The sequence below is a fragment of the Apiospora kogelbergensis genome (assembly GCF_038363985.1).
Source record: "Apiospora kogelbergensis strain CBS 113332 chromosome Unknown utg000002l_segment0_segment0, whole genome shotgun sequence".
NCBI lineage: Eukaryota > Fungi > Ascomycota > Sordariomycetes > Amphisphaeriales > Apiosporaceae > Apiospora > Apiospora kogelbergensis.
In genome coordinates, this window is record NW_027117419.1 from 3,309,239 (window position 1) to 3,328,977 (window position 19,739).

At 53.2% G+C, this 19,739-nt stretch overlaps 8 protein-coding genes across 8 annotated transcripts; 4 read left to right on the forward strand and 4 right to left on the reverse strand.

Annotated features, from left to right (window-relative positions):
* Positions 1 to 118: 118 nt before the first annotated feature.
* PG998_003992 (uncharacterized protein) lies at positions 119 to 1,059 on the reverse strand (the record flags this gene model as incomplete). The annotated part of the gene is made up of 3 exons (XM_066870810.1): positions 119 to 672; positions 724 to 880; positions 952 to 1,059. 3 exons carry the CDS (start codon positions 1,057 to 1,059, stop codon positions 119 to 121), a joined length of 819 nt encoding a protein of 272 aa, XP_066734560.1.
* A 511-nt stretch (positions 1,060 to 1,570) lies between these two features.
* PG998_003993 (polyketide synthase 2) lies at positions 1,571 to 6,650 on the forward strand (the record flags this gene model as incomplete). Its single annotated transcript, XM_066870811.1, is given in 5 exon segments — positions 1,571 to 1,892; positions 1,998 to 2,647; positions 2,673 to 3,041; positions 3,053 to 3,780; positions 3,803 to 6,650. The coding sequence occupies 5 exon segments, from the start codon at positions 1,571 to 1,573 to the stop codon at positions 6,648 to 6,650; spliced, it is 4,917 nt and encodes a 1,638-aa protein (XP_066734561.1).
* A 26-nt stretch (positions 6,651 to 6,676) lies between these two features.
* Positions 6,677 to 9,247, forward strand: PG998_003994 (polyketide synthase 2; the record flags this gene model as incomplete). The annotated part of the gene is made up of 6 exons (XM_066870812.1): positions 6,677 to 6,769; positions 6,850 to 7,134; positions 7,184 to 7,258; positions 7,374 to 7,714; positions 7,791 to 8,274; positions 8,345 to 9,247. The coding sequence occupies 6 exons, from the start codon at positions 6,677 to 6,679 to the stop codon at positions 9,245 to 9,247; spliced, it is 2,181 nt and encodes a 726-aa protein (XP_066734562.1).
* Positions 9,248 to 9,711: 464 nt separating this feature from the next.
* PG998_003995 (uncharacterized protein) lies at positions 9,712 to 10,579 on the reverse strand (the record flags this gene model as incomplete). Its single annotated transcript, XM_066870813.1, has 2 exons — positions 9,712 to 10,062; positions 10,148 to 10,579. The coding sequence occupies 2 exons, from the start codon at positions 10,577 to 10,579 to the stop codon at positions 9,712 to 9,714; spliced, it is 783 nt and encodes a 260-aa protein (XP_066734563.1).
* A 491-nt stretch (positions 10,580 to 11,070) lies between these two features.
* Positions 11,071 to 12,498, reverse strand: PG998_003996 (Clr5 domain-containing protein; the record flags this gene model as incomplete). Its single annotated transcript, XM_066870814.1, has 3 exons — positions 11,071 to 11,801; positions 11,858 to 12,231; positions 12,350 to 12,498. The coding sequence occupies 3 exons, from the start codon at positions 12,496 to 12,498 to the stop codon at positions 11,071 to 11,073; spliced, it is 1,254 nt and encodes a 417-aa protein (XP_066734564.1).
* A 1,248-nt stretch (positions 12,499 to 13,746) lies between these two features.
* On the reverse strand, positions 13,747 to 14,312 carry PG998_003997 (uncharacterized protein; the record flags this gene model as incomplete). The annotated part of the gene is made up of 3 exons (XM_066870815.1): positions 14,173 to 14,312; positions 13,958 to 14,091; positions 13,747 to 13,886 (listed from the first exon to the last, which is right to left on the reverse strand). The coding sequence occupies exons 1-3, from the start codon at positions 14,190 to 14,192 to the stop codon at positions 13,747 to 13,749; spliced, it is 294 nt and encodes a 97-aa protein (XP_066734565.1). The 5' UTR covers positions 14,193 to 14,312.
* Positions 14,313 to 15,485: 1,173 nt separating this feature from the next.
* Positions 15,486 to 16,448, forward strand: PG998_003998 (uncharacterized protein; the record flags this gene model as incomplete). The annotated part of the gene is made up of 2 exons (XM_066870816.1): positions 15,486 to 15,683; positions 15,768 to 16,448. The coding sequence occupies 2 exons, from the start codon at positions 15,486 to 15,488 to the stop codon at positions 16,446 to 16,448; spliced, it is 879 nt and encodes a 292-aa protein (XP_066734566.1).
* A 986-nt stretch (positions 16,449 to 17,434) lies between these two features.
* On the forward strand, positions 17,435 to 18,802 carry PG998_003999 (uncharacterized protein; the record flags this gene model as incomplete). The annotated part of the gene is made up of 2 exons (XM_066870817.1): positions 17,435 to 17,697; positions 17,766 to 18,802. The coding sequence occupies exons 1-2, from the start codon at positions 17,559 to 17,561 to the stop codon at positions 18,800 to 18,802; spliced, it is 1,176 nt and encodes a 391-aa protein (XP_066734567.1). The 5' UTR covers positions 17,435 to 17,558.
* Between the last annotated feature and the right edge of the window lie 937 nt (positions 18,803 to 19,739).

The following is a 19,739-nucleotide window of genomic DNA, read 5'->3' on the forward strand; positions in this document are numbered from 1 at the left end:
ACAAGAGATTGAGGATAGTATCTAGTGTCTGTCCGAATTATCTAGCTGGTCTCAACTCCAAACGCTTCCTGGAGCCATCTAACTGTGTCCAGAATCATTTCAGAAGACCCCTCGCCAGTCAGGATGGACAGATGGCCACTTCCCTTCGCCCAATGGAGCTTTTGATCATGTCAAACGCTTCCTGCTGCTCTGAAGGACTTGAGATGTTGTCAAACTCCGGAATCACCATCATGACCGGCGCTTTCATCATATCCAAGTATGCCATCGGTCGCCACATGGCCAATTTCTGATATGTTTGGAGTGAAATCTGATCACGGAAGTCTGGATGGTCTAGCTGGGAAGCTCTGGTCATCAGGTTGTAAGACTCCACGCCACCTGGTCCCCCAGCACCGCCCATGCCGATCGGGTTATCGCCGCGGGGAGTAAAAGGGGCTAGGGAATACGGCTCGTTTCCCCGGAGCTGCGATATCCTGTCCTTGATGAGCAGCGCAAAGGCCTTATCAGCCAGGTGCGGCTGGACGTAGGTAAACAGAGGGCACACCATGACGACGGCCTTGGGTCTTCGGTCAACCGCGGCTGAGCATGCGCTGACGGCGGCACCAAAGGACATGCCCCACAGCGCGATGTTTCGGGAGTCCACAGTCGAAGGGTCGGCGACATAAGTGAAGATATCTGCCGTAGGCGGTTGGTTATCAGACCATCAGCCGGCGTACCACTACTCACCGGACAAGTCCTCGGCAATACGCAACGGATCAAGCAAATTGCGTGGTTTTCCATCACTTCCCCCCACGCTGCGAGCATCGTACAGAAAGACGTTGAAGCCACTCGAATGAAACGTTTCTGCAACCTCGGGGAGAGTCATTTCCTTGACGCAGTTAAACTAATACTCCGCCAAATCTGCCATCAGCCTTCAACTCAATCCTCATAGTCGGTCGACGCGAGAGAACATACCCCATGAGACATGATGATGGCGGGGGCCGGCTTCTCGGTTGCATAGAACCACCCTTTGATGATAGTGCCATCAAGCATGCGGCACTCGGCAAGACTATGGGTAGTCATGATTGCCTGTTGGTGGAGAGCCAATTCCGCGATTAGGTCCTGAGAAGACGCTTGAAAAAGAAATCAAAACACACAACGTGCAAGTCTTTAAATATTGCAAATCTTCCATAAGTCGCAACCGGCATGCTTCGCAGTGATGCTACCGTCGTTACAATGTATATCGATAGTAATAGTCATCATGTAAGCCTCCAGCTCAGTAGCTTACGCGCGAAGGTTGATGGAGTTGTCACCACTAGCCAAGATTACGTGCATAACATACAGGGTACATAGATAAGTAGCGTAACCAGTTGTATATGGTCAGTCAGTAGAGTTGACAAACGAGTGCTTTGTAGTCAGAGCATGCCGCGGCAGCTATAAATGTCCACAGAGTAGACAAAGATAGCCGTAACCTAGAATTTAAAAAACCAAAGGACAACTCCAAGCACATGCGACCCCCAAGATGTCTTACCAACAAGAACCCATGGCCATTGTTGGCATCGCCTGAAGGCTTCCGGGGAGGAAATCACTCTCCATGGAAGTTGCAGGACTTCTTGGAAAAGGGGGGATAGCATCAAACCAGGTACCGGATTCGCGTTTCAATATTCGCGGCCATCATGACGGATCAGGAAAACCAGGGACGATGCGTCCACCTGGAGGCATGTTCCTGGGGGGTCTGGATCTCGCCAGCTTCGACCCAGGCTTTTTTGAGCTTTCCGGTCTCGAGGCTATTGCTATGGACCCCAATCAGCGCCAGATGCTGGAGGTTGTGGTGGAGGGCCTCGAGAATGCAGGTATTCCACTAGAACGTCTGAATGGTGCCCCGGTGGCCTGTTTCGTCGGGTCGTATGCATCTGGTATGTCTACTGCATCCCCCCCCCAATTCCAGAGTCCTGGTCTTCTGCATGAAGCATGCAAGCCGCCTTTGGCGAGGGGAGTCTAATGTATGATTTCCTGTATAGACTATGGCGACATGCACAACCGAGACCCCGAAGATCGACCAGCGAACAATCCGGTCGGTATTGGCCGCGCTATTCTGGCCAACAGGATCAGCTACTGCCTCAATCTCAAGGGGCCTAGCATTACTATCGATACAGCCTGCTCGGGAAGTCTCATTGGGATCGACTTGGCGTGCCGCATGATTCAGTCTGGTGAGGTAGGCACCGCCATTGTTGCCGCCAGCAACCTATATCTGAACCCCGACCATGTCATGGACGCTGGTTCTGTGGGCCAGGCTCATTCGCCTACCGCCCTTTGCCATACCTTTGACGCCTCTGCCGACGGCTACGCCAAAGCCGAGGCGGTGAGTTGTGTGGTCATCAAGAGGCTGGCTGATGCGATCCGGGATCGGGATCCGGTCAGGGCCGTGATTCGGGGATCAGCATCTACCAGTAATGGACGAACGGCGGGCATCGCAAGCCCAAATTGGGAGTCTCAGGCTCAAGCCATCCGTCAGGCATATGAAAATGCAGGCATCTCCGAGCTGAACGAAACAACATACCTCGAATGCCACGGCACCGGAACTCAGGCTGGTGATGTTGCCGAAGTGAAGGGCATAGGTTCCGTCTTTGCGCCAAGTCGCCCTGCGGACAAACCGCTTCTCATCGGTTCTGTGAGTCAAACCGATACACTTATAGACCCAAATTGATCTGACTCTAAGAAAAAAGGTTAAAAGTAACATTGGACATTCGGAGCCGGCAGCTGGCTTGTCGGGCTTGATTAAGGTGGTGTTGGCCATGGAGACTGGGATTATACCGGGCACGCCCCTATTCAAAGTCCCAAATCCTAGCATCGATTTCTCTGGAAATAGAGTCAAGGCCTTCAGAACTGCCCTCCCTTGGCCAAACACTATCCTTAGGCGGGCCAGCATAAACTCCTTCGGGTTCGGGGGTCCAATGCCCACACCATTGTTGAGCAAGCCGACGCCGATATTCGCCGCAATTATACTTGTTCTTATCAGCCAGCGACTGGAAGTCTTCTGTGGGAGAACGCCAATTATCAGACCAGTACGCCAAAGCCACACGTTGCAATAGTGTCCGCAAATGACGCTGTGTCTCTGGAGGCCAACGTTAAGGTCCTCTGTGATCACCTGAGCGATCCCCGAGTCGATGTCAGCAGCTTGTCCGACCTTGCCTACACGCTATCAGAGAGGCGTTCCCGGCTTTGGCACCGCGCTTTTGTCACCACTTCGGACATGGAACTCAACGAAAAGGATTTCACGTTCGCCAAGAGGGATCAGAAAGAGCCCAGGATCGGCTTTGTGTTCACTGGTCAAGGCGCTCAGTGGCCTCAGATGGGTAAAACACTTATCGAGCACTTCCCGATAGCGCGGACCATTCTACAGGAGCTGGACGCCACCCTCCAAAGCATGCGAGATCCCCCATCATGGTCTCTTCTTACGGAACTGACGGCGGAACGAACATCTGAGCATGTGCGACAGCCGGAGATGTCACAGCCTCTTGTCACAGCAATGCAGCTATGCGTGGTGGAGATACTACGCGACTGGGGCATCGAGCCTTGTAGTGTCATCGGTCACTCGTCGGGCGAAATCGCGGCCGCGTATGCTGCTGGTCTTCTTGACCGACCCAGTGCGCTGCGAGCAGCGTTTTATAGGGGCCAAGCAGCCGTCCATGCAGGCCGCAGTGGCGAGGGAAACGAGCCTGGTATGGGTATGCTCGCCATAGGCCTGTCCGCAGAGGCTGCGGCCCCGTTTCTCGCCAACTTTGAAGGCCGCCTATCGATCTCGTGCTACAATAGTCCCGAAAAGTTTGACGATCTCTGGAAACAAAGCGGATCTGGAGGCCCTGAACCAGGAGCTTAAATCGGCCTCACATTTTTCGAGGTTGTTACAGGTCGATGTGGCTTACCACTCCCCGCTGGTAGAGGCGATCAGCAAGCGATACCTAGACCTTCTGGGTGCCGATGCTAAATTCGCCCCGGTAAGGGATTGTGTTCCAAGAATCCAAATGTATTCGACCGTGATGGCTTCAAAGCTGGACATGCCAACAGACTCTCATTACTGGCAAGCCAATATGAACTCTCCAGTCCGCTTCGAGGAGACATTGAAGAAGATGATTTCGAGTGCCCATTCGCCCACCATCCTCGTCGAGATAGGTCCATCAGGAGCCCTGGCTGGGCCAATAAAACAGACCCTCAAGTCCTTGACCCAGGACAAGAACATGACATACTATCCTTCCTGGTCGAGAAATGGCCATGCGTCGAAACCTCTTTTTGATCTCGCTGGCCATCTCTATGCTTCCGGAAGCAATATCAACTTTGCGCGGGTCAACGAGTACGACAAAGGGGTACGCACGATAGTCGACCTTCCCAACTATCGGTGGAATCACATGGTAAAGTACTGGCACGAAAACGAGGCGAGCCGCCAATGGCGGTTCAAGCAGTTCCCGTCGCATGATCTGATTGGGAGCAAAACACTGAGCAGCTCGTGGCACATGCCGGTGTGGCACAAACACCTCTTGCTAGAAGACGTGCCATGGCTTCGAGACCACAAGATGGGCACAGACATCCTGATACCAGGGGCTGGTCTAGTGGCAATGGCACTGGAAGCGATGTATCAGAAGCATACGGCGCTTGGAGACATAACAGGCTGTGCGGCAAATGAGCTGTGCTATCGGTTTAGGAATGTGCGGTTCGATAAAGCCGTGGTGGTTGAAGAGGATAAGAAAGTCTTCATAAAGCTCTCCCTGTTTCCGGTCGCTGGCAGCAAGGGCTGGCATGAGTTCCAGATTCGAACCATGAACTCGGACTTGGAGGTCTTGCATTGTAACGGCCTCGTACGCGTCCAGGACCCTCTGCGGGAGAGTATCTCGGGCACTGACTTGGAACCCCTCAAGTTGTCGCAACCTGCCAAGCCCTGGTACAAGGCCCAGAGCGAGATTGGTATGGGTTTTGGGCCAGCCTTTCGAAATATCCAAAGCATCGAATCTTCCAATGGCACACGCTCCTGTCGCACACTGGTCTCCCTGGCTGCCCCAACATCAAAATGGACTCCCCAGTCCTACTACCCCTTCCACCCTGCCGTTCTTGACAGTATGCTCCAGACAGCTACTGCAGCCAATGCTTGTGGAGATCGCAGCTCGATTCAGGACGTCATGGTACCTTCTATGGTTGATGACATGATTATCAACCAAGTGCCTGCGTGTTTGGTGAAGGGCTTATCTCTCGCGAGTTCGACCTACTCTGGTCGTGGGCGTCAGGATTTAGCCAAGAATTGGCTGGCGAACATATCCATACACGATCCGCAGACCGGCGCTACCTTTATCAAGGTACGGAATCTACGGTACATCAAATTGGACGTCATCAGAAGTCCAGATCCGCACCGCTTCAGTGCCATGTCCTGGAAACCGGATGTTACACTGTTAAGCCAGGACCAGTTGCTCCGGGAAAGATCGAGCAGCCACTCGACCATGCTCGACCATGTCATTGATCTAATTTCTCATAAGAAGCCTACCATTAGTGTCTTGGAGGTAGACCTTGGTCAATCGGATCCATCAAGCCTTTGGTTTGGAGCCACTGATACCGGTGCCCGGGCGGCGTATTCTCGGTATGGCTTCGCGTCGTCTAGCGCCGAAGGCTTGGTGGCTGTCCAAGCACAGTATGAGGCAATGCCAAACACCTCGTTCTACTTGGCAAACCCAGAACGCGAAGGCCTCGGTATTGACGGCACGGCGAAGTACGACCTCGCCATCATCAGGGTCCCTCAGATCGTTGTATCTACCGTTGAGGCTGTGGTCGACGGCACAAGGTCTCTTCTTAGCAACGGTGCCTTCATCCTGTTGGCTTTGTTACAGGACTCAGCCGTGTTGCTGAATGGCAAAAGTCAGGTGTCAACATCCAATGATACCAATTCGCCCAGCTCTTGGATACCCCATGTTCTTACAAGCACAGATAATGGGTTAGTTTTCATGGGCTCATTACCTCGGGTTGAGTCAAATATTGTCAGCTGCAGCTCATCGTACTTATACCAATACGTTGGAGAAGGGAATCATTCGCACGGAGTGCATGACGACCCATGGAGCATCCACGTCGTCAGCTTCAGCGAGCCTGGCACTTATCCACCACCAGGTTTAAGTGCGTCGCTGGCAGAATCTGGATTCATCGTGTCGGAGTCTAAAGATATAAGCGAGGTTCACGGGCCGAAGAGCATAGTTCTCGTCACCGACGAGTTATCCCATTCGGTGCTCCGATACGCCAACTACAGGATTTGGGAGACTCTGAAGACTCTTCTTGGCTCCGGCATTCCCGTCCTCTGGGTCACCAAAGGCGCGCAGCTCGGCGTCACGAACCCGGACGGAGCACTGGTGCAGGGGTTGTTCCGCGTAGTGCGGCGCGAGGATCTGACGGCCAGGCTGACGACATTGGACATGAGCTCGGATTACTCGGGCGATGGATCCGCCTGGTGGCCGCGGGTGGTGCAGATCCTAAGCGAAATTCGTCGTGGCGCGCCCGAGGCCGAATACGCGGAGCGCTGGGGTGTGTTGCACGTACCAAGGGTGATACCCGACACGCCCCTGAGCGTGTTCAAGCGAGCTGAGGATGATGGTGTGCCATCTATCCGCGGAGCGCTCTTTTCTACCCTAACCGCGTCCAACTGATGGCTGAGCGAGTCGGTACTCTGGATATGGCGTGGCATGAAACAGACACCGGCGAACTCCCCGAGCTGGATGGGCAATGGATCGAGGTCGAGGTGGTGGCTATAGGTATCAACTTCAAGGTACGTTCATTATCTCCAGGAATGTGTATCCAGTTGGGGATCCAGTGAGGTCCGACTGACTCCGACGAATCACGCCACAGGACGTCGTTACGGCCATGGGGATTGTGCCCGAAAACGAATACGCCCTCGGTCTTGAATGCGCCGGCATTGTTACGCGTTTGGGAAAGAGGGCTACCAAGTTTCAACAGGGCGACCGAGTTGTAGCGCTGCGTAATGCTATGTTTGCGAACCGATGTCGAGTTCCCGAATCCCGCGCCCAGCTGATACCCTCCGGGGTGAGCTTTGACCTGGCAGCGACGATTCCCATCGTGTATTGCACCTCGCTCTATTCCATGTTCCATCTCGGCAATCTACGCAAGGGTCAAGTAAGGAATCCATGCTCCAAATTTGGCCACTTAAATGCTAATGGTGCAGAGCGTCCTCATCCATTCAGCGGCAGGGGGCGTGGGACTGGCTGCCCTTGAGTTGGCCCGCTACAAAGGGGCAGAGGTAAGTCTTCCCCCTCTACACGGTCTTTGCGAGTATTTCATCATGATGAAAGGCCCCTTCGCGAATCCCGAGGCCTGACTGTCCTGATTGACAATCATCGCTATCCGACAAATAGGTATTTGCTACTGTTGGCAGCGAGAAGAAGAAGACATATCTTGTGGAGAAGTACAACATGCCCTCAGAGCGCATATTCAACTCTCGGAGCGCCGAATTCGCCGACCAGATTCTTCGCGTGACGAGCGGACGCGGAGTAGACCTGATCCTCAACTCGCTGACGGGAGACCTGCTAGACGCTTCATGGAGAATCTGTGCCGACGGCGGGACTTTGGTGGAGATTGGAAAGAAGGACATGGTCGACCGTAACAGGCTGTCAATGGAACCCTTCGATAGGGGCTGCTCATATCGTCCAGTCGATCTGTCCAACACAAAAGTCGTCTCCGACGCGCTCATTGAAAGGTTTGCATCGCCCTCTCATGAGCCCTAGTTACCTGTATCACATGCAAATGACTGACAGCGGCATTCCTACTCTCAGGCTGTTGAAGGAGACTTTTGATCTAATCGAGCAAGGGCGAATTGAACCTACCCATCCTATGTCAACGTACGGGTTTGACGCCATCCCGGATGCTCTTGTCCGGCTCCGTGGTGGGGAGCAGATCGGGAAGATTGTCATATCTAGGACTAACAAGGACACGGACATCGAAGTTCCCATCAAGCCAATGCTTCGGGTCCTTCAGCTTCGATCCGACGTGGCGTATCTCATTGTCGGGGGTCTGAGAGGCCTGTGTGGAAGCCTGGCAGTGCACATGGCACGCCACGGCGCCCGTCATCTCCTTGTCTACAACAGGAGCGGCTGCGGAGATCAAGAGTCATCCAGGATCATTCGGGATTGTGGGGTGTATGGGTGCCGTGTGATCGCTGTCCAAGGCGATATCCGAGACATCGAAGCTGTCAAACGTGTTGTGCGCTCGATCAAGCCTCCCATCGGTGGCGTGATCCAAGGCGCTATGGCTCTGCGGGTATGGCAATCCAAATGCATAGCAATTATCGAACGGTCAAAAGGCTACTACTGACGCACATCAAATATAGGACAAGCCGTTCGAGGCGATGGAAGTAGATGATTACCATGCGGCAGTTGATGCCAAGGTCCAAGGCACCTGGAATATCCATCTCGCCCTCCAAGAATCGGGCCAAGACGTCGATTTCTTCACCATGCTCTCAAGCGTGTCCGGCATCATTGGAACCAAGGGACAGGCCAATTATGCCTCCGCCAACACATTCCTTGACGCGTTCGCCAGCTACCGCCAGGGATTGGGACTCGCCGCCAACTCGATCGACCTTGGCGTCATCCAGGATGTCGGCTACGTGGCGCAGCAAGGCGAGTCTCTAGAACAGCGCTTCGATAGGTCGGAATGGACGCCTCTGAACGAACGGGTGCTACGCAAAGTTCTGAGCTACTCAATCATGCAGCAAGATCCCAAACAGCCCATCAACATGGCTAGCAGGGCCCAGATGATCACCGGCATCGGCGACTTGAGAGGGGGCGATAATGGCTTTGGCTTCGATAATCTGGCCGCGGATCCCCGTTTTGCCTACCTCGCCGGCAGCCACGACGCATCCAATACTGCTGATCTGTCCGCGGCTGATGAGGAAGGCCAACGACTGGCGCAGGCGACCCGAGCCTTCCGCGTTCTTCACGCGTCAACTGGGTCGGGCCCGCCATCGAAGGAGGACGAGGCGAAGCTCATCGCTGCCGGCGTCGAATTACTGGCGGTGCAGATCGGCAAGGCCCTGCGCCTCGAGGCCGAGATCGAGCCCGCGAAGCCGCCCGCCACGTACGGTCTGGACTCGCTGTCCGCAACCGAGCTGCGTGGCTGGGTTCGCGTGAGCGTGGGCGCGGAGCTCAGCTCTTTCGACATCACCAACGCAAGCTCACTGGTCGAGCTGAGCAAGAAGCTGGTTGCGAAGATGCCGCCGGTCGTGGGAAAGTAGGAGCTGTCATTTTGGACGGACTAATTGTCATTTTAATGCCCAGGTAACTAATATATATACATAAATACTCAAGGTACCTGATTTAACAGACTGCCACCATGGGGATCTGCAATTACTGCTGCGTAATTCTCAGACTTGAGCTCTCGTGAGTTTGAAGCCGCCGCCGCAAAGCGGTTGGAAAAACACCATCCGGGTCATCGAGCCAATACAATTTCTGGTTACCGCAGGTTAACGCATGCATAACAGATGTACCACGCGCTCAAGCCGTACTACTGCCAGTAAGCACCCTGGCTCGAAATGTATAGGCCGCGTGGTACTGTACCTGGCCCTGTACTGGAGGAAGATGGACACACTCAATTTAGATGACTCTGCAATTATTTGGAGACAAACTATTATATGTATGTAGGGAATTTATTAGAAACGTGTACCCAAAACAATGTGTCCTTTGGGATTTCCCTTATATCTCACTCCTTTTCCATCAACTTGACGATCCAGTCAATGACAAGTTCAGGGTGGCTGAGAAGAGGAACGTGATCAGAGTCGATGCTTGTGACGTCCACTTTCTTGCCCGTCTCTTGCTCAATCATGTCAATTTCGTCCTGCTGAATGGAGGGCGGAATGGTGCGATCGTTTTTGCAGAGCAGATACGACACGGGCACATCCTTATAGCCAGAATACGTCAATGGAGTGGCGAAGCTCGCAGCTGACTGTTTGACCATTTTGCTCGCCCATTCTATGCCTTCCTGCAGTGGCAAGTCGGTGAATGACAGTTGGGCCAACCTGGTCATATCGGTATAATAGATCCAACCAGCCTCCTGGAGATGATGAGTTAGGTTACTGCTTCGAGGCGAACAAGATGGCAGATGGGAAAGAAGGAAAGGGAATAGGGAGAAAACCAACATCGACTACAATCGGGGCCTGATCTTCTGGTGACATAGCTGCCAGCGCGCTGTAGGCGGACGCTCCCAGCTTGGGCACCAAAGATGTCATGTAGGCGATCCTAACGACTCCCCCTTCAAGGCCCTGCTTCTGGCGACAGGTTTTGCTCAGTCCCTTCACGCTCTCGGTGGCAGGCGCGCCGCCGTACGAGTGAGTGAGGATGACGACGTCCTTACCGGCGTCGGCGAGCTTCGCGACGTGCTCGGCGATGAAAGCGGCATCGTCTTGCAAGGTCGGCGGCGGGCCCGGCCTGGCCCCGGTCTCGAGGCCGGCGCTGGGGAGATGCAGGGCCTGGATAGGAATGCCGTGTTTCGTGACAGCATCGACGATGTTTTGGTAGAACTTGGGCAGCGCAGAGGCTCCGGGGATCAGGACTATGGAAGGTACCGCCATTTTTACAGCAGCTTGGGAAGAAGAAGGCTTATTCTGGTCCGTGTTTTCTGTTTGTTCTCGGACAGAGAGTGTGAACAGAAGAGGGGACACGACGACAAGTGGAAATGGCTACTTGCGGCTTTTGCTGCCATTGGCCGCCCATTCTCCATCAGGCTAAGTGGAGTGCTCGTTCTTTAGCACGATTTCTTTGCATGAAGTCTCAGAGCAACTAATTACTAGTAGTTCCAAACGAACTATTACTATTTTACGCATAGGCCATGTTTGCTATGCATTATACGAAAAAGCAAAAAGGCTAAAAGGTAATGAAAGTTAACTGCTCAATAAAGAATAAAGAAATAAAATAATTCAGAAGTAAGGGGAAGGGGTGGGCGAGAGATGGGACACGGGTAAATCTTCGATGATCTATTTACGGTCAAACTGATATTCTAAATACATGCTGTTTACAGCCCCCTTCGTCCTCATCTTTGTATATTTTGGTCATGTTTTTGGCCTCATCGGATGGCCTCATCGTACGCCAGGTCCTGCAGCATCGCCGTATAGTCTCCCTCCATAAGGCTAACGCGCGCCTGGATGCGCTTTTGGCGGGAGAACTCCTCGACGTCGGCCCAGCACTCGAAGGACAACAGCCGCTTCGAGTGGCGGAGCCGGCGCGCAAAGGGAAGCTGCTTGCGCATCTCGTCGAAACGCTGGGGGTCGCCGCCGGACTCGTCCCAGATGTCATCGATGGCGACCTGGGACAGCGGGTGATGGCGCCAGTCGATCCAGCCGCCCCGGGAGTCGGCGCCACCCTGGGCGCGGTACCACCACATGACCGTGTAGATGGCTTGCAGCTTGGCCTCGGTCGAGACGGCGTCCATCAGCCCGTTGCAGTACAGCGCCAGTGTCACCATGACGCGCGACCGTGTCGGGTACAGGCTGCCCGGCACCGAGTTACGGTCCACCGTGTCAAGCTCGGCGCTCGTCATGGTCCGCACGGCCTCCTGGAGGTGACGCGGCTCCTGCACCGATTCAAGCTTGGTCCAGAGCACGGCGAGCGGGTGGCGCTCACCCAGCTCGATGCGGGCCAGGGGCGCGGCGTACCGCACAAAGGCCCGGGCTAGCTCGTCTCCTACCGCGAGGAGGTCGACGATGGCAAGGAGGCTCAAGATAACTAGCGAGGGATCTTGTCGATATAAAAGACTGCGATATTCATCGAATATGCTGTGCAGAAGGTCAAAACTGGCTGGCAGATGTTGTCTACTTTGCAATTTCGCGGCCGCAAACAACAATTTCTGGTACCAAAACGCCACTGGTTGGGTATCAAACCCGAAATATTCAGGGAAAAGTCCCATGCCCCTGTCTCGAAGCAGGTGTTGGTATAGGTCGTCGCAGCCTGCAGTGCCACTTCCATGCCAGCCAGGTCGCCACGTGTATTCAGCGTGGTCGGCGAAGGTGGATGGGAGGTGGAAAGAATGGTGGCCTTCTTGCCCGGCGCGGATTTCCGCAAGCGAAAGGACGACTGATGAAGAAACTGCCGGATCCGGTGTGGATCGAGCTCGCGATGGCGTGGAGTCAACGTTCTTTTAGTCGGTAGCTCTCCCTCGCCGGCGGGTGCAGACTTCATGTACTTTCGGATGCCCCACCGCTTTAGACGGTCTTTGTACATTTTCTCTCTGATAATGGAGTAGCATCATTAGCCTTATGTACCCGTACTTTTACCCGCTTCAGAACAGTGAACATGACAACCTATAAAGGGGCAACATTCCAAGCTCCAAGGCCGGGGACACTCACGTAGCCTGAAAGTCGTACTCTCGAGCCATGATATGCACGACTTCCTTCAGAGGCCTGTTTTCGTCGCTGTATAGTCGAGTGATGACACCCCTATAGCCCTCCCAGTCCCGGTACATGCCCAACTCATCCGTCGTGTTAGTAATCTGCATATTGATAAGTCAAGCTTCGCACGCACTTCTCGAGGTCCTTTTCCAGCAAAGCCAAAAGTGGCAGTAGGGACTGTACAGTTCTTATTGTGGTCTCTTCAAGGTAAGTAAGAGAATGGCCCTCCCCGTTGCATGAGTCAATCACCTAAAGCGGTGCATGCATAATTATCTATCTGCATTTGTGGGGAGACTGATAGGCAAGTATAGCGCTTATTTACCTAAGCCACGGGCCGCCAAAGTAGTATGTGGTAAGGTGTTCCGAGTCGGGTGCTCGTTTTCAGTTAGGAAATGAGGTAAGCCTGTCGGCGTGTCCCTTTCGACTGGGGTCAAGAATAGGGAGATGCGTCGGAATTCGGTGGGAATTGGGTCTTGCTGCTGCGCCCTTCAGCATGCGTTGCGGATGCAGGGGAGCTAAGCTGCTTGCAGTATTTGGAAACTTCTGGCGCGGCTTCGAGCACCGGTGTGCAGGACGGGATGCCCGGCAGTCGGTTCGGGGATAAGGAGTCGCGGCAGGCGAGGAAAGACTCCATGAGCACGTAATTGACCGCGGCAGCAGGAGCATCAGCACCAACCAAATGACACAGAGGCGACACTCCGCCCATCATCGATCGCTTATCGTGGAAGTCAGATGTGGAATAAGAAAAAGGGGGTTACGTAGGACTGGGCCGGCAGGGCAAAGTCGGTCAGACACGCAGATTGCAATAGCCTATCTCGCCAACTATTTCCGTCGCGGCTCGCCATTTGTAAGCTGCCGGGGCGTTTTGATTGGGTCGCGTGCTTGCTGATTGACAAATACCCGATCTACTCAAGAACTTACTGGAGCCAATCAGGGGTATTCCGGCTTTAGGTGCCTACTTACTTAACTCGGTCATCCAGTTCAACGTAAGCACCACCTTTGGACAGCTACGTAGCCACACAAAAGAGAACTGGCAGATGACTAAATAAACCAAGTTAGGCAAGCCGTAGAGTTGGCAAATCACGGTCAAGTCAAGTCGAGCAGGGTTTAGATAATTTGCAAATCAATTCGCCCAATAAGGGCGCGCGGCATCGCTCTAAGCCGCAGGTTATATGATTGGGGGGTATTGTTGTCCTGAAGTAAGAACCATCTTCCAACGCCTTTTCAACATGCCAAACATGCCATCATGCGAATACAAATCAAACCAGCCGAGTTGCACCAAAACAGCGACATTTTCTCCCCGGCCGGTCTCGGACCAGCCAATCGCAACCGGGTAAAAAGACAAGTCGCCCGCTCTAGTACAGACCAATGGCGATGTCACCACGGACACGAGCCGTCAGGTGGACCTCAGCCTCAAGATCGAGCTTGATACCGACCATAAGGGCAGCCTTGGTGTTCTTGCCCTGGTCGTCGACTGCGCCACGGAGGAGCTGGCCTGTAGATGGATGATGGGTCAGCCTGGGGTCCTGGTGGCGGTGGGTAGGGCTTTTTCTAGTAAGTACTTACCGGCAGGCTGAGACAAGCCGGAGCTGGTGGGCAGAGGAGGAAGGCCAGTGCCGACCTGCTGGAGCTGACGGCGTCCGCCACGAGCCTGTCCGTCGGAGGAGTCAGAGTCGAAGGTGGTGTCCTTGGTAGGCATACTGAGGAGGTGATTAGCTAAGCCCGCGGGTGGTATGCATGAAGTTGGCAGGCGAGTCCAAGTCGCCGTCGCAAAAACTTACGCGGAAGTGGTGGAGGCCATTGTGGAGTTGGGGATGGTTTTGTTTGGGATTGGGGTGTTTGGTGGTTGGAAGGGTCTTGCTTCGAGATATAACCGTGCAGGCTCAGAATTAAGTAAAATATTGATCTCCAGAGATCTTGAGAATGGGAGTGAGGTTGGTGAGTTGGATGGTGGTGAGGAGAGAGAGGAAATCGAATATGGACTGCATCTGTCAAGCTCTTAAATAGACATTGGCAGCTTCTCCTTAACGGCAGATTTGCAACTGACTAGTCGCTCCGTATCGCCGTCGTCCAATGCAATGTGCCACGCATGGTGTTGTGGTTAGTGTTGCAGCTCCAGACCCAGTCGAGATGGCCAGGGTTTCGGGTCTGTTCTCAACAATCAGACCGTTTTTGCCGACCTTGGACGCACAGGTCGGGCTCGTCTGATGATTTTCGGCGAAGAATGGGACCGTAGCCCCTGGTGATTTTCTGTTTCGAGCGGTTTGGAGGGTCCAGAGTGTCCTGGCATTACATCGCGCTTATCTGAGATCCATCCGATGGCGCGTTTGCTCGCCAGAGGCACGCCAAAGGGCCACACACGGTAGCACAAACACGGTCATTGTCTAACGCTCAAGCCGCCCAAAGGGTTTGATGAACGACTCCGTTCTGGTCCGTAGGCACGAGCAGTGAGTAGGGGTCTCAACCGGCAAATCCGCATGAGACGGAACCTGGGGTCGATGTCGCACCGGAGAAAATCCTATGGAGCCTCGTTTAGGCCCGTTTAGGCCTTGACCAGCCACGCAATAGGCCAGCTGTAGGCCATTTACTGGCCGTGGGGCGGAATGGTCCGAGTGGTGGGGCCAGAAATGGCGCGAGCATAAGGCCATTCTTGCAGCTAAGACTTTGAGCCTCAGGTCTGAAACAAGCATATGCGAAGTCGTCTAGAAGGCCAAGACCTTCCCAAGACGACGCGACGACGGAAGGGAGGTGGCAAAGAGGGACAGACCCTAGGTCTCAGGGATCGTAGGCTTTGTTTTGTTTCCGCAAGACACAGCTAAGCTCTCTCGTTAGAGCATTCTGCTCCGGTGCTTTCCCTAGTCTCCCCCATCTGACAGCAACCCGCCCAACACGCGACGAACCAGTAAGTCGGTTGGCGATATCCATAACCCCCTTGATCGTCCATGTCTGTCCATATCTTGCATCGAGCCATATTCTATTTGCCGTTAGAGTTACCTTTAGTTGTACTTCCTTGCCTCCGTTGAGAGAGGGGGATTGGCAGATCAATTACACACACATACGTTCAAACACACACACACACACACACACCGCCAAAATGGTACTAGGAATGCTCCTAGCAATCACCACGTGCCCGGCCATGCTGGGCACTCAAGAAGCCATCCGCCAGAGTCAGTCAAAGAACCGCCGCGAAGAACACCGGGCACAGCGGTGCAATCTCATGGTAAATTGCCTGTCATCTTCAAATCGGAGTCATGAACTGCACGGCAAGACGATTGTGTTGAAAGGGTCAAAGGTAGGTCGGGTCCGCTTTCCGAACCTACCCATACATCTATCTTTCTTCATACCAAATAGATCACTGATCCGCAACATCGTATAGCTCTTCGTGGATACTGGCAATATCCCGGACTTTGACGGCACGGGCTTGGAGCCGCATAAATTCAATGGCTACTTCTTACCTTACCCAGATTCAGAGTATGAGGGCCTTGTGAGTACGATAACTGATGAGGCGCCCATTCTGAACTGGATATACGTGCACAAGGACACATATGAAGTCAAGTACGGCGTACGTGACTACGCCCAGCCCAACCTCACTGGCCCTTGGGACTGCACACGGCAAGACCGGCGCATGACCTTTGAGGGCTGGGAGGGCTTTGCGGCGGTCGAGGTGGCGCCGGCCGTCTGGTCGCTATACTATGACCGTGACGACAACGGCCTGAGGGATAAGCTGCCACCTGGCACCCGAGTGTTGGATGTGGAGCTGACGAGGAGGGAGAAGAAGGTGACCAAGCCCGACGACGAGGATATTGTGACACTGGACGAGATGCTGGCGAAACAACAGCAAGAGAGGGCGGAAGAAGAGCAAAGGATGGAAGAAGCGCAACGGTCGGCAGAAGGGAAGGGCTCAGAAGAACAGGCACAGGGACAGGGGCACGAACAACAACGAGAACAAGCATCACAACCCATAGAGACACATGCAAATCCGCAGCAGCAGGATCCAGAGAAAGTAGCGGGCCCGGCGGTAGGGCAGACCCAGGCAACACCAGTTGCAGTCACATAGTACTAGGATAGGTAATGTGCCAATAAAAGTCAAAGTCAGGTCAGCCCTCGCTTCATCATAAGACAACCGTTAACTGTCGACGTGTGGTGAACATGTTCCCAACGTCGTCGACCCCGTGCCAAGGACCGGCATAGCAGTGGTCGACGAATCAGGTCCGCGGCATTACCAAGACTGCCAAAGCTTCATCGTTCTTATTCAGTTGTGCCAATTGATCGGCGATATGGGATTTCCCCTGCGTCCTCCGTCCCTAGAAATCCGATGGCGTGTTAAATCAGAGGGAACACACGAACAACGGCCAGTTTTCTGGGCTTGGCCGTTTGAGGTGGCAATACACAGACAGCGCGGTCCAGGGCGCTGGGTGACACGGCAGTTGGTCCACTCCCAAAGCCACGCGAAGAGCTTCTCGAAAGTCGGGACAGGGCCTGCGGAGACATGGGTTATGCAAATCGAGTATATAGCCCTGGTCACCCCGATGCTCTCATAACCTTTCGAGGTTGGCGGTCATCGAAGGTAATCGGAATTGGATCGTACGACAAACCGTTGGGTTGTACGATGGCCAGGGGTGCGACAGGGGCTGCCAGGGCCCGCAGCTTGTCCTGCAGGGGCCTTTCGGGGCGTGTAGGGGGCCCGCGACAAGCTCTTTAGGGCAAGTGGGGAGCCCTGAGAGCGCTGGAGACGGCCCATTCCCCACTGGGATTGTCGCAAAAGCTGCATCACCATCTGTTTGAGCGACTTCGTGCCCAGATGAGGCTGGCATTCCACGTACTTTGACTGTGCGATGCAAGGAACACCGGAGCCTTTCCTTTAAAGTTGGTGTCACGGCTACTTGTGGGGATTCTTATTTGGCTGTCCGATCTGCACAACATTAATTCTGTTCTCGTGATTGTTTTATTATGGTTGGGGTTGCTCCTTGTTATTGCCGCTGTCGTTGCTGTTGTTGAACCAATACTTCCGATTATTCCCGTACTCTACTCTTAATACTTACGCGACCAACGCCTGGCGCCTTCGTCCGTACTTGTCTTCAACCCTCGTTCTTCTGGAAGGCGAACCTACGGAACTGTCTCTTGATGAGATGTGGACTACGATGAACAGCCAATTGTCCGGAATGAGATGCTATCTAAACGCTTAGAGGAACTGAGCAGAGACCCAAGTAATCCAGACAGTATTGTCGAGCTAGCCGTCACTGCACTTGGACCCCAGGGAAGCTTCTACATCTGTTGGAAGACTCGGTCCGGCCAGTATCAACAAGGTATGAGAAACCAAGCTTGCCACCTACCCATGAACACACATCTGATTATAGTCTCTCCCATCCCTCAGATAGCCATGGGCTGCCACCAAAACTTCAAGAATGGCTCTTCCCGCCAGACAATAGCCGAAGGGATTTCGGATCACTACAAGTGATCTTGGGACCGCGTGAAGGGGAATTCCTGGCCTCGGACCAGAATGGCAAGGTCGACCAGAAGCCGACCGAACCCAGCCCGAGACCCTTCAGTCTAAACAGAGCCTCGACCTTCGCGCCGCGCGAGTCCTCCAGCGCCTCGAGATCCAGGAGAATCTCGTTCATAGCCGATGCGCCCGAGGTGCTGGACAAGGCCAGCCGGCGCCGGTCAGCCACTCTATCGTCCTTGGGTTGGGCCTCCAACAGCAATAGGAGGACGTTATCACTGCCCAAGGTCCCGCTCGACCCGACCGAGACGGAAGAACAGCGAAAATCGCGACGCACTTCGTTGCTACCGCTGACATTGCAAGCCGGGCCCAGCGCCCCCGCTCCTTTGCCCGCCGGATCCGATTACAGCAACAACACATCCAGGACGCCCAGTCGCTCCTCGTCGGTGCGCTCACAGTCATCCAACCACTCGCTCAACTCTACATCGTTGCGTGAGAGACGTGAGAGTTCAGGCAACTTTCAATCCGACTATCCCGCATCGCTATCGCAACAACAGTCGTCAATACCCGAGGAGATCCAGCGGACCCCTCCCCGAATCCCCGTGCGGCGGCCGCGGCCCGTGAGCTGCTACGCCGATGCCTGCGTGCAGACCGATGTGGTCGAGGAGGAAGACGAGCCCGACACGCCCCTGGCGGCCTACCAAAACAACCGACACCACCTACGCGGGCGCTCTTCCGTATCGAGCGCGTCGTCGGTCTTTTCGGCCGGGTCGGACTTCAGTAGCCGCCGCACCAGCGTCGCGTCCGACTTCAAAGTCGACGACGGCAACTGCTGGCCCCAAGAACCAGTGCTGGTGAACCCCGTCTGTATGGGCCGGATGCAGGATTACTTCCGTGCCACCTCCTACCAGCTCGGCGACGCGTTCACGGCGGCAGGCAACACTTATTGGGGCTCGTGGAGGCAATAAGAGAGTCCAAAAACCAAAAGGACAAACTCCGCCCATCTCTCCCCTACAAACATCTATGTACTATTTATCTTCGATTCCAAACTTTTTATAGACTTTTCTTCAGATATCACTATTTTACGATAAATATGAAATGCTCACAGCCTTTGAGCTTAATCTCCATTTGCCGCCTTGCTTCGAAATCCCAGTGACTCCTATACGTACCAAAGCATTACTCAGTATCCTTTTGTGTGTGAATTTCTATGTACTCGTGTCAAAGTACGAAGTGGCCGCCTCCATCTCGTCTCTTCATGTATGAAATATTTAAGAGCTGCGCTGCATAGTAAGTCAACCACCCACATGGTATAACACCCCCTCCCTACAACAGGTTAAAAATAGTAATACTTTCTAATATTAATAATATTAATAATAGTTTATTAAATTAATTAAAATAATTAAAAATATACGATTAGTTAATATCTACTTTAATCGAGTTCTAAGTTTTAAATTCTTTATTATTATTAATATAAATTAATCCTCCTGGTTTAGAAGTAGTTTAGGTTTATAAAGTTTATAGGGGGTAGTTTATTACCTCCTTCTTTATTTAACGTACCTCCTATACTATCGCTTACTTCCGGTTAAGATTAAGAATAATATACTTTTTCTTTTTTAACCTCTTTCTTTTTAAATTAATTTTTAATTAGACTTTCTCATATTTTAATTAACCGATCTAATTATTTAAATTATTAAGAGACTTTTTAAACTTTTTTAAATATTAATCTCTTAATCACGCCGTTAAATGTTATTTCTTTATTATTTAACCGATTAGTTAGATCTTTAAGCTAGCGATTATTCTTTAATATATATATTATAAGAACTAAGAATTATTCGTTTAGATTAAGTATAGGGAGGGCCTTTTAGGTATCCTCTTTTTATACCTTTTACCGTTTAAGTCGGCTAT